The 12,340-nt window shown below is 42.7% G+C and overlaps 1 protein-coding gene across 1 annotated transcript in view; it reads right to left on the reverse strand.

Annotated features, from left to right (window-relative positions):
• Positions 1–12,340, reverse strand: part of LOC133116644 (nebulin-like) — a 79,398-nt gene that overhangs the window by 24,586 nt on the left and 42,472 nt on the right. Inside the window, exons 75-104 of the mRNA XM_061226461.1 lie at positions 11,978–12,082; positions 11,764–11,862; positions 10,794–10,895; positions 10,334–10,441; positions 9,931–10,242; positions 9,560–9,664; positions 9,340–9,444; positions 9,104–9,208; positions 8,839–8,946; positions 8,595–8,705; positions 7,974–8,171; positions 7,348–7,452; positions 6,555–6,659; positions 6,281–6,385; positions 6,090–6,197; positions 5,740–5,853; positions 5,331–5,528; positions 4,554–4,658; positions 4,161–4,265; positions 3,774–3,881; positions 3,236–3,343; positions 3,040–3,147; positions 2,638–2,742; positions 2,418–2,522; positions 1,987–2,085; positions 1,779–1,883; positions 1,577–1,681; positions 877–981; positions 423–527; positions 205–309 (exon numbers count right to left, since the gene is read on the reverse strand). Of these exons, the coding sequence (XP_061082445.1) occupies positions 205–309; positions 423–527; positions 877–981; positions 1,577–1,681; positions 1,779–1,883; positions 1,987–2,085; positions 2,418–2,522; positions 2,638–2,742; positions 3,040–3,147; positions 3,236–3,343; positions 3,774–3,881; positions 4,161–4,265; positions 4,554–4,658; positions 5,331–5,528; positions 5,740–5,853; positions 6,090–6,197; positions 6,281–6,385; positions 6,555–6,659; positions 7,348–7,452; positions 7,974–8,171; positions 8,595–8,705; positions 8,839–8,946; positions 9,104–9,208; positions 9,340–9,444; positions 9,560–9,664; positions 9,931–10,242; positions 10,334–10,441; positions 10,794–10,895; positions 11,764–11,862; positions 11,978–12,082 (3,561 nt within the window). The remainder of the gene's footprint in view (positions 1–204; positions 310–422; positions 528–876; positions 982–1,576; positions 1,682–1,778; positions 1,884–1,986; positions 2,086–2,417; positions 2,523–2,637; positions 2,743–3,039; positions 3,148–3,235; positions 3,344–3,773; positions 3,882–4,160; positions 4,266–4,553; positions 4,659–5,330; positions 5,529–5,739; positions 5,854–6,089; positions 6,198–6,280; positions 6,386–6,554; positions 6,660–7,347; positions 7,453–7,973; positions 8,172–8,594; positions 8,706–8,838; positions 8,947–9,103; positions 9,209–9,339; positions 9,445–9,559; positions 9,665–9,930; positions 10,243–10,333; positions 10,442–10,793; positions 10,896–11,763; positions 11,863–11,977; positions 12,083–12,340) is intronic.

The raw sequence follows: 12,340 nt of genomic DNA on the forward strand, positions 1-12,340 counted from the left end.
ACAGGCTCTCTAGACTAACAACCTCATTAACCTTATTGTTATCAGTGAACGTTCTGTAACTACCGTTTAAAGTGGACATTTGCAATTTGTTGCATAAGGGGAGTGGCCTATGAAAACACTGGTCACGATGAATGTGTTCTAACCTGACCAGCTGGTTGCTATTGAGGGTCTGTCCCCGTATCTCCTCCTGCTGGAAGCACTAACCTCACTGACGTCGTCGGTGACCCTGCGGTGGTAGGTAATGTCCAGAGCGTCCTTCACGGTGCGGTAATGTCCCCTGGTCTGCTGGAAGGCCTCCTTGTAGCGCAGCTGTAGGGAAGCACCAAGAGGCCTGTGTGAGCGGGGACTCCAGTTCTCCAGCACAGGGGCTGATGAAGAACCGGACAGGGTGGAGGTTCCAGACCGCGCTGCTGTGTACTCACGTCACTGGCGTTCAGGTAGGACTTCTTGGCTCGCACCAGCATAGGTGTGTCAGCGATGGCGGTGTACCTGTCCTTCAACTTCTCATACTGGCTCTTGTATTTGATCTAAAAGGGAAAGATGGGACAATCCCACATCAACAATTTACCCTAACCCTAACCCAGTCGGGACAAAACATGGAACGGTTTAGTTCTCCCAGCATGCATTACATCACCAGTCGTAGCTTCCACAATAGAAGAAAATCTGCCAGATTATCTCATCAGAATGTGAATGAGATGCAATTGCTGTAATAGCAGGAGTAACCCCATCCATGTCAGGTCTCCTAAACAATGGCTGACAGGTTAGACTAGAAAAGCATGACACAAAGGAAGCGCAGTGAAGCATTGAAAGGAAAGCTCTGCTGGGTATCAGGACTGGAGTCAAACGGGACAGGAGGCGAAGACTAATGGGACTCACGTCGCTGATCATGCCCTTCATGTACCGGGAGTGCGTCATGTTGGGCGTCTCGATCTCCGGCGTGAAGAAGGCCCGCTCTTTAGCGGCCACGCCTATGTACAGATACTGGAGGGAAGAGAGAACACAGGCATTTTAGGAATAGCTTAGCATCCCATCATTTTGTTTAGCATTTGTCTCATCCTGCAGAGACTTCTATGAAAGGGAGGTGGGATGTTCACATACATTTGGTAATAGGAAAGAGATGATTGCGCATCTGCCAAATGACACACAGATCCGCTGCATCTCAGAAACAGGCTTGACTCTGATGTAGAAACTACGTGTGTCAAAATGTTTGCATCTGAAAATCCATGAGCTCCAGACTGATTCCTTTATCTCAGATTTTGAAATAGCCCTGAAATGTATTTCTTCAGATCTGTTCAGATTTTGTGGATACTGCATAATAAATATGAATATGTAATTTATGCTTGGCTAACAGGTTGTGTGATTTGTGTGGGCGGATGAGGAAGGGCACGTGTTCATGTCGAGGCATGATCAGGTAAGACTGCACTAGCTCCAGTACACAGTGCCAAGTGCAGCGCAAGCTGTGCATCATTACCACCTCTCTATCTGTCAGGCTTGGGGATCTGACTGCTCAGTGCTGTAATGCACTTTATTGGTTGGGTAGGAGTGGTCAGCTCGCTAGGGTAGGGGTAGTCAGTACCTTATTGGTCAGTTCCTGTGCCCACTTGGCTCGCTGCATTTCCACACTGTCTCCTGAGGTGGTGCTCTTGGTCTTCTCCACATTTCCTTGAGCTCTGTACACCAGCTGAGGGACAGACACAGGGCCAAGTTCAGGGTCGGCACTCCTCACCAGACCGGCTGACTGACATTCATTACCACCTGTATACCAGCTGACCACTTACCTCACTCAAATGAGTCTTGAGCTCAGTCACGCGCTGGTACTCTGGGGTTTCCAGCACCACAGTGGGGTGAACGTGCAGCTTCTTTGCCTCTGTATTATATCCAAACTGGCGGAAAATAAGGAACAGATTAGACACACAGGAGACACTCAGACACATGTCAAGGGATCTGTAATGGGACCAGTTTACTGTTTTGGGGAAGGACACTCACCCGTGACTTGGTCATGTTTCGGACGTGCACCATCTCAGGGGTGTCATACAGGAAGCAGCCAAAGCCCCTCAGCCAGTTCAGGTCCTCTTTGTATTTGATCTGTGGGCACAAAAAATATATGTGCGTGCTCACGCACAAGCACACACACACACACGCATATCCGTACACACACACACAGACACACACACACACACACACACATAGAACAGACCGCACACACCAAATTCCTTAGTCTAGTTTGTGACAGGAATATATGTTCAAAGACAAGACAAGTATTGCCTGTTTGAGCACAGAGGCTTTTTTATGTGATTTATATATATATATATATATATATATATATATATATATATATATATATATATATAATTTCTGTAATTTCTAATGTGATGTAGTTGAGAATGAGTTGGAGGAGCTGTTGGGATGTGACGTACATCGCTGGTGATCTCGTTGACGTGGGAACAGTGCATCAGCTGTGGCGTGATAGGCAGAGAGATGTAGTTTCCTCTTTCGTTGAAGTACTTCTCCTTGTAGCACACCTGCCAAAGGCAAAAAAAAGAGGCTTTCTTATTTGCCAGTAATTCGTTCAGAAAAGGCAGCAAAATGAGGGAGCCCTCTTGCATGTAAATGGACGCATGTTTGGAGTCTACGTACGTCACTGATGGCCTCCTGGGTGGCCTTCACCTGCTTGATCTCAGGTGTGTCGTGGGCGGGGTGGATCTTGTCCTTCTCCCGTTCGTACTGTTCGCGGTACAGGCGCTGGGGGGAGGGAGTGGTCAAAGCGCGATCAATCGTGCTCATTCGTCACTGATTTTGGATTCAGTTCATTTCTGTTCTCCGATTTCAGCTTTCAGATTTCAGCTTATAATACGCCCGTTTCTATCGCGAATCATTTCACCTGCATGCATTTAATGTGTAAATGTCGCTGAGATGCAGTTTACATCTTTCTCTTGTCTCCTTTCTTATCTTATCAGGAGGGCAGTGCTGTGAGCACTCGCCTGTGTGACCGACAGATGAACAGGTACCATAAAGCAAGCACAGTGGGCCGGGTCTTACATCGTTGATGATCTGATTGACTTTCCTGTAGTTGACAAAGTTGACGCCATCGGGAACGATTGTGTAGGCGTGGGCCTTATTCAGTTCATGAGCTTCCTTGTACTTCACCTATCATAAAAACGAAAAATATATATAAACATACACATATATATGTTAATTCATGACTGTATAATGTATAACATGGTCACGCTCTTACTTCACTGCTGATGTGGCTGTTGAGCTTGGCCTGTTTGATGAGGGGAGTGTCAGGCGGGATGGAGTATCCAGTGGGCATGCTCTTCTTATTGGCATCTTTATAGATGTTCTGAGAGAGAGAGAAACACACTGTGTGAAAATTCACAATATATGGACAATTATCTCCAAAAAGTCATCAATCACTACAATTTTCATATTATTATTATTATTATTTTTTGCAGATTAGTAAAAATAAATAAAGCTGCCATCTCCATGGCATTTGTATTAATGTAGACTATCAGATGTCCTGTTTGATTGTGTTGCAACTGATCCTGTTGCAATCATGTTTTAACTGAGAGGAAAAGGGAAAGAGAGTATTTACTCTAGTTCAAATACATCCAACATCTGTTAATGTAAACCAACTGGGTCTGAATTATACAGCTGCCACCCTCTCTAAACTTTCTGTCATATTGATAAAGGACAACCTGAATCACTCTTTAAAGTAGACCTACTATACATTACCCTGAAAGTAGTCACAGTGTCTTTAAATGGTGACTTACATCACTCTGTATGTAGTTGGCCAAGCGCACTCTCTCTGTGTCGACGGTCACAGCAGGAGCAGTGTTAGTGCCCTTCAGATTGGTTTCATAGTCTCCACGGTAATTATGCTGATAAGGGGAGGAAGAGAGGGGGAAAGAAAGAGGAATATGGAACATTCAATTCTGTGGACATATTATAAATCTGTGGTAAATTTATATAACAAACAACATGCCATGATATAAATCGCATAAGTCATGTGAATGGACTATGCAGAGAGCGGGTAATTTCTGACATGGCTTATGTGTGCAGGTGTGAGCGTCTGTGTGTAAGTGTGTGAGGTGCCCGTCTGTGTGAAAATGTGTGCGGTGCCCGTCTGTGTGAGGATCGAGGGCCTCACTGGTACTCACATCACTGAGGATTACAGCGCTCTGCTTGCAGGTTTCGTACACAGGGGTGTCCAGCACGACGGTGTAGTTCTTAAAATGCTCCAATCCCTTCTTTTTGTATTTATTCTGAAAGGGGAACATTCACACACAAATCACTCTTACTGTTTTTCAACTGTACAGTGAAGGCAAAGAACAGAGGAATGGAAAATTGGGAAGAGATAATTAGGTTAGGAGGTTAGGAGGTTCAGAAGAATAAAAAGATTAATGGGAGAGGATAGAATAAGAAGAAATTGAGAGAATAGACATTTACAAGGAAGTGGGGGCAATAGAAAAGGCTAAAAGGAGGTGAATTAGAGAGGTGAAAAGGAAGAGGAAATGAAGTGGAGAGGGAGAGGACAGGTTTGCCACGCTCACCACACTCTGCAGGTCAACAGCGTGCTTGCAGCGCAGGATCTCAGGGGTGTCCCAGACATTACATCCAATCCCCTTCAGCCAGTTCATGTCATCCTTGTAGAAGACCTGAGAGGAGATAGAACCTCAGGCTTAGAGCCACACACACTGTGTTCGAACATGAATATAACAACCTCTCCTTTGTTTTTAAATTTTTTATTTTATTTACGTACATTGCGGCATCCTGTGCTTTTTATACCAGTATCTAAATTGAGTAGTTACAGGTATTTAATTTAGCCTAATTCATAATTAATTCATAATTATGAATAGGGTTAGTTTTATAGCAGCTTCGTATATGTTTGAGTACTGGTGGTGTAAGAACAGGTTTGTGCTGTACTAGTGTATGTGTAAGTATTAGTGCTGTAAGAACAGGTTTGTGCTGTACTAGGGTATGTGTAAGTATTAGTGGTATAAGAACAGGTTTGTGCTGTACTAGTGTGTGTGTGAGTATTAGTGGTATAAGTACAGGTTTGTGCTGTAATAGTGTGTGTGTGAGTATTAGTGGTGTAAGAACAGGTTTGTGCTGTACTAGTGTGTGTGTGAGTATTAGTGGTGTAAGAACAGGTTTGTGCTGTACTAGTGTGTGTGTGAGTATTAGTGGTGTAAGTACAGGTTTGTGCTGTACTAGTGTGTGTGTGAGTATTAGTGGTGTAAGAGCAGGTTTGCGCTGTACCAGGGTATGTGTGAGCATATGCGTGTGAGAGTATAAGAGTATGTCTGCAGGGTGGGCGGGCCACTCACGTCGCTGAGCTGCTCGTTGACCTTGCGGGCCTGGAGGTACACCTGCATGTCAGGCAGGCAGGTCCACTCATGCAGATACGTGCGGTAGCCAATCTCGCTGACACTCTTCTGGGTATCGCGGGAAGTCACTACGTCCAGCATGTCAGGAGGAATGTGAATCTTCGCCTTACTGTGCTCATACTGGTCTTTATACAGACGCTGAGACAGACAAAGGCCATGTAGGAGGACATGGTTAGGATGGCAGTTGGGTCAGAGAGAGACAGAGAGTGAGGCAGAATAGTTAGACTGTGGTTTGACCACACCATAATAAAGACACTGTGGTTTGACCACACAACAATAAATATACTATGGTTTGAATGCACCATAGGAAACAACACTGGTTTTATATTACGATCAAACTGTGACTCACATCAAGGATGAGCTTTCCAGAGCGGATGCACCGTGATGCATTGGGGTCCTCCTCCAGGGATTTGGGCAAAGTGTACAGGGACTTAAACTTCTCATAGTCCTCACGGTACTTCACCTAGACAAAGCACATAGACCTAAGGTTGCCAACACACTCTCAAACCAACTGTTACAATGCACCAATGCATAGTAATATAGGGTAACATAGTAACACCAATCACACTCAAACCAAATGCCTATTGTACATCCCGCCAATACATTCACACTACATGCACAATAGAGAGAGAAGGATTGATAGACAGGTCGATAGATGGATTATCGGTGACATAGTTGATATATAATGTAGTAACTTACATTGCTCTGGATGACCTTCTGCCGTTTAGCATGGACCATGGAATGGGCATCTACTGGCGTGGTGTAGCCACTAGCCTTGACCTTGTCCCAGGCAGCAGTATAGACTTTCTGAAAGACGAAAGGAAGAGGCGTGTCCAGGTGTACACTCACACACACCACAATATGTCAGTTTGGTTTATTTTACTGCTTACATTGCTGTACAGGTACTTCAGGTCATGGCATCTCAGGTAGTCATAGGTGTCCAGGATAGTCGTGTACAAGTGCTTCTCATTGTTGTAAGCTTCGCGGTAGTTCAGCTAAAACAACATAAGAACACAATACAAGAAGCAAATTAACAATAGATACAGTACATACCAGATTACATTTAATAAGGATATACTTAAAGTTTTTAAAAGTTATATTAAAACACTGCAAGAGTCCAATTGAAACTTGTGAAAGGTGAAATTCCACAGAGCATAAACCTACATCGCTGGCCCAGGTGTGGCCCAGGATAGCAGTGACGTAGACCGGGGTGTCCGTCACAATGGAGAAGTTACTGAATTCCTTCTTTCCCTCGGCTTTGTACTTCAGCTGTGAGGACGGAGGACAGAGAAACGTCACAACAATGGCAATAAAAACTAAAGCAATCAGCCAAACAATGCGCAGCCTGTTTTTAAAAGCTGACTTGCATTCAAGGTGGAAGTTAGAGTATTTTAAAGGGGAAGACACTAATAGAACAACAACCATTCATGTTACAGGCTAAATGACGAAGTAATTGTCATTGACTTCCCCAGCAATAAGAAAAGAGTCCTTAGTGGACCAGTCATACTCCTCATCCTCCTGTTCACCTTAATCAAATCAACATCACTGGCACAAAATCACTGGCAAAACAAATCCATTTGAAATCACTCAACGTTTGTTAAAAGGGAAATAGTTTAAATATTCTCATTGTTGAACACAAGTATAGATACTGTATATAAAAGAAACTTGATTGACATAATTCATGAATTAATCATCTATATGGTCTCTTTGGCTTGCACCGTCACTCTAATTCATATTTTATTTGTTCATTATTATTAATTCTTCACAAAATGTTCTTTGTCAAGATTAATTCTGCTCATCGATATCATTATTGTTTAAAAGGACAAAACACGGTGACACATTCTCAATGATTGTATTATGTTGTAATTAGTTAGTGGATATTATTACGTGGCATTTACATTATATGGACACTAGTAAATTGTGTCTGGTGTATGCGGGGCTGGCTCCCTTCACTCACGTCACTCTGCAGCTCGTAGGCCTGCTTGGCTCGCAGGATCTCTGGCGTGTCCCAAACGTAGCAGCCCATGCCCTTCATCCAGTTCAGGTCCTCTTTATAGTATATCTGAAAAAGAGACCAATCACAATGCCGCTTTGCTTCAGACCACACCCACCCGCACACTGTACTCATACTCTCTGATATATATATACTAGGCCTTTTTTCATATACTATTCCAGTTTTGTGTATTTAACATGTTGGGACATGGATGGCACTTTTATATGATATCCTACTGTAACTCTTAATGGCTTTTCATGAATGTAGTATTGAAGAGTGGCGCCTGAATGAAAATAATGATATAAATTGACCCCTGATATCTGATATGAAATTGCTGAGAGAGGCCCCTTCTATGGGGATTAGACTGCTCTGCCTGTGAAGCAGATTTGTCTGTGTCAATCATAGAGGAATCACTTCGATTTTGTGTAATTTCACAGTGTATGTTGCCCAGAAAACCTTTGAGGTGTGGCCAAATAAACAATATGCCACGGTTTGGAGCTGTGTGAGATGTGAAAATGATCGTGCTGGTGTTTTTACACTGGAAAATAAAATAAAAGTTTGGGGCAGACAGAGGAAACGGAGGAACTCACGTCACTCAGGATCTCGTTGGAGGCACGGGCGCGGATGACGTCGTTCTGGTCGGGGTGGCAGGTCCACTGGTGCAGGCGGGTCCGGTACAGGACGTCACTGAGGATGTCCTGGCAGCGCTTGGCCACCACGTGGCTGATCATGTCATGGGGGATGTGCAGCTTGGTCTTTATCGCCTCGTAGTCCTCGTGGTAGAATCTCTGCGACCACACAAAATATTTCCATTCAGAGAGATGTACTGTCAGCTCTGCCAGTTTGGGCAGGGGAAGATAAGTGCAGTCATTGATTTATGATTACATTTTATCATTATTATTTATATGACTAGTATTGTAATATTTTCTTTGATATTTTTATTGACACAATATAGTAATGTTTTTTTTTCTTCAATTGTTAATTGCTTTGGGTGATACTGATACTTGCAGTCATTAACCATGATTTGATCTAACTGAGAGGGAGGAGAGGTGGAGATGAGGAGAGAGAAAAGAGAAGGAAGAGAGAGTGCAGGAGAGCAAGATATGGCATAGAGAGGCACAGGAGAGAGGGGAGGGGAAGAGGAAAGAGCAGGAGTGTAGGAGAGAGAGCTGAAAGAGAGAGAGAGGGAGGAGAACCACACGTTCTCTCACCATGGGCTTCATCTTCTCCACTTCGGCACAGCGCACCACCTCGGGGAAGTCTACAGTTGTGTTGGCCATGTAATGGCCCTTGGCATTTTCATGAGCTTCCACGTATTTCACCTGAAACAATGGCGCCACACCGAAGAAAACAACTTTCGGTCACAACTTTACTGAAAGCCAGGAATGTCTTTTGCCAAAATGGCGAAATATATCATAATATGGAAGAAGCAATCAGGCCGGAGGAGTCGCTCACCTGACTGGCGATGTTACGGCTGTTCTTGGCCCCCACCAGAGGTATGTATTTCTGGTCCAGCTGATAGCCTGTGGCTTTGCTGTTGTCCCATTGCGATTTGTAAACTTTCTAACAAGCAAAGGAGAAAAAGATATGAAGAAGGGAGAAAGATAGACGCACACATGCGAATGCAGATGGATATAGTCTATAGTCTTTGTTTCTAGTAAATACATGCAGGGTGAGACTGAAAGAAGCCATGTAAATAACCATTATTAAGTTATCTTACCTCGCTGAGGTACTTTGCCACCTCCCTGGAGTGTGCTAGCTGGGGAGTGTCTTCAGAGCCGATGTACCTACCCTTCTCCAAGTTGAAGCTCTCTTTGTACTTCAGCTGAGAGAGGGAAAACAGAGAAACGGGTTCATCAACCAGTAGAGGCCCTGTTCAAACTCTGTTCAAACTCTGTTTTAACTGTAGTTATTTGACACTCATTGTAATATAATTTTTTTCTTGATCATACTTACATCACTCAGGTTGAAATGATTGATCTTGGCTAAGACAACTTCTGGACGGTCAACAATGAGGGTGTATTTCCCAAAGTTGTCTTTGGCATCCTTAGTGTACTCTCTCTGTGAAATGGTGACAAGGGGAGAAATAGTGAAAATCGGAAACAGAAATTATATAATTATTATAATTCTTATAATCACTATAATGGTTTTTTAAATGTCTGAAAGTAGTACATACTTCATTAAGGAGCTCCTGGGCCTTTCTAACTTTGACATGATCCACAGAGTCCATAGCTACCCAGCCGCACCCACGAATCCATTCCATGTCTGCTTTGTAAATAACCTGAAACGTACCACATTAAAAACATTCATTTTGAGAAAGGAAATAAGGCAATTTCAACATGGTCATATCCACTTGACTGAGAAGAAAACTAACTGAAGCAAAATACTGTAGGACTGTGTGCACACACAGACAAGCAGGATATGTTGTTAGGATATGAATGATTCAGCCACACACATACAAAGTGCACGTTTTATTGCATACACACCATATTATATCTGGCCTTTAGTATATATAAGACTTGATCACCACCTCAAGCTATTACTCACATCACTGTTGAGATCATAGGCTTTCCTGGCCTGGATGACATCGTTCTGGTCAGGCAGACAGGTCCAGTTGTGCAGGCGGGTTCTATAATTGTCGTCATTGACCTGCATCTGGCACTTCTTAGCCAGCTCAATTGTCAGCATGTCTGCTGGGAGGTTGAATTTAGTCTTGGACAGGTTGAAGTCCTTCTTGTAGAGCGCATCACTGGCAATCTTAGCCGAGTTCAAGGCCAACATGAGCAAGGGGTCATCTTGGATACTGCGTGCTCCAATGTGGTGTCCAACCTGCTTGCGGTATCCCGCCAGGTATTTGTACTGAAACAGCGAACACCAGAACAGTTAAATCTAAAATATGTTCACTATTGGCATTAAATTGTGTCACATGACCTTTCTCATGAGTACTTACAGCACTCTGAATACGTGAAGCGTTTTTGCATTGCTGGATGCCCACAGCGTCTGGGGGTATAAAGTAGTTTTTCACTTTCTGTTTGTCCCAGTCCATATGGTACAATTTCTGCAGAAGAGAGAATATATAGATTACTGTTCATAACCATGATGATAATGAAGATTATAATAATAAAATAGTGTTTTAGTGGTATATCAACTGTTATTATTATTATGAAAAACAATAATATGTGTCATTATAATCATATAATGTATAATATTATAATATACCTATTTATCATCAAACTCAAAACAATATATATTGTGATGTGAAAAGGGGATGCATATAAATCAACAGGGAAAAATAACAACCTGAATTTACTATGGGAAAGACATTTAAAAAATACTGAATTATGGCAATATTGTATTTAAAATGTACATTTCCCAACCAAAGCACACCATCATTTCCTGAGTTGGCATACCATATTGATGTTTTTAGCAGCCTCTCTGGCAGTTGAGAACAGAGGGGTATCCAGCATGGTGAACTTCAATTTGTCCTTGTGCCACCTCTCACGGTATTTTGCCTGGCCAAAAAAAGCATTGAGACATCATTGTTCTGTTTCCATGGAAACAGCAGGAACAGATATACAAATCCTTTTTGTTTACATACATGAAATAATCCTCTTCACTAAATTATAAGTGAAAGTTTTTGGACTTTCTCTTGTTCATAAGATTGCGCCTGTAGCGTAGTGGTTAAGGTGAATGACTGGGACATGCAAGGTTGGTGGTTCTAATCCCTGGTGTAGCCACAATAAGATCCGCACCTTGAGCAACGCCCTTAACCCTTAATCCCCCTGGGGAGGATTGTGTCCTGCATAGACTAGTCAACTGTACATCGCTCTGGATAAGAGTGTCTGACAAATGGCAATAATGTAATAAAATAAAAAAGGAAAATTATGGCTTCAAGCTGGGGCTAGTGGTTTTTAAGAAGCACTCTCTTTATGAGACCTGTCCACATCAGACGTTCCTCCAGAATCCTACAAAAGCCAGTGGTTACTGGAGGTATTGCAGTTTATTATTATTATTAAGCCTCTAGTGCGAAAAAGCTAATTTCCCCATTGAAGTCCACTCAAAACAAATACATTACCATGGCAAATTGTACGCAATGTTGCACGGTACTTTTAAATTGTAAAATGTATGCACATTAAACAAATTACTCTCTAGGGACAGATTATTTTTCTGAGCAGCACAGAAGAAGGTACAGTATAAGATGTTTTCATTCCTTTTTCATTCCTACCCATTTAGGGACCCAGTGTGCATGCCCTGGTGCCAAACAGCCCCTTAGTCAAATATGGCAGCCTCCATGAATTGGCTTCTCGCTCCCATAGGAATCTATGGAACTGCTAAACGGAAGCTGTCTCAAGTTTTAAAATATTTTGGTTGTCCACCTACATCATTGAGGATTTCCGCAGCATTTTTGGCGCAGACTAAGTCCATCCTGTCAACGGGAGCGACAAACTTCTGCTCATCAAGCTTGACTCGGTAGCCTCTCTGCATGTGGGAGATGAAACATGAGATATGTGCAGTCTGACTCACTTAAAAAACCACAAAATCTCATGAAATGTAAATTATTTTACTTCATTGTTATCATGTGCACGGTACTCACATCAGCCAGGATACTCTGGGCATTCTTCACTTTGAGCACCTCCAAGGACTCATGTGGGACCCATCCAATTCCCTTCAGCCATTCCATGTCCGACTTGTAAACGGCCTGCAGCAACCAACAGCAGCAATGCAAGCCGTCTTTGTTATGATTTATTTTTATTATTGTGCTCCATTATATTTGTTGATCATAATGTATTTATTATTTACTTTATTAATATGTCCTTTTATGGCAATGTTACAATTAATACTTTCTTTAGCAGGCAGACAATGAGGCAGTAAACACAGGAGTCAAAAACAGACTGACTTCCATGAGGGTAAATCAGCCCCATCCATCCATTATCTTAACCCGCTTATCCTGAACAGG

The sequence above is a fragment of the Conger conger genome, chromosome 17, assembly GCF_963514075.1.
Source record: "Conger conger chromosome 17, fConCon1.1, whole genome shotgun sequence".
NCBI classification, from domain to species: Eukaryota; Metazoa; Chordata; class Actinopteri; order Anguilliformes; family Congridae; genus Conger; species Conger conger.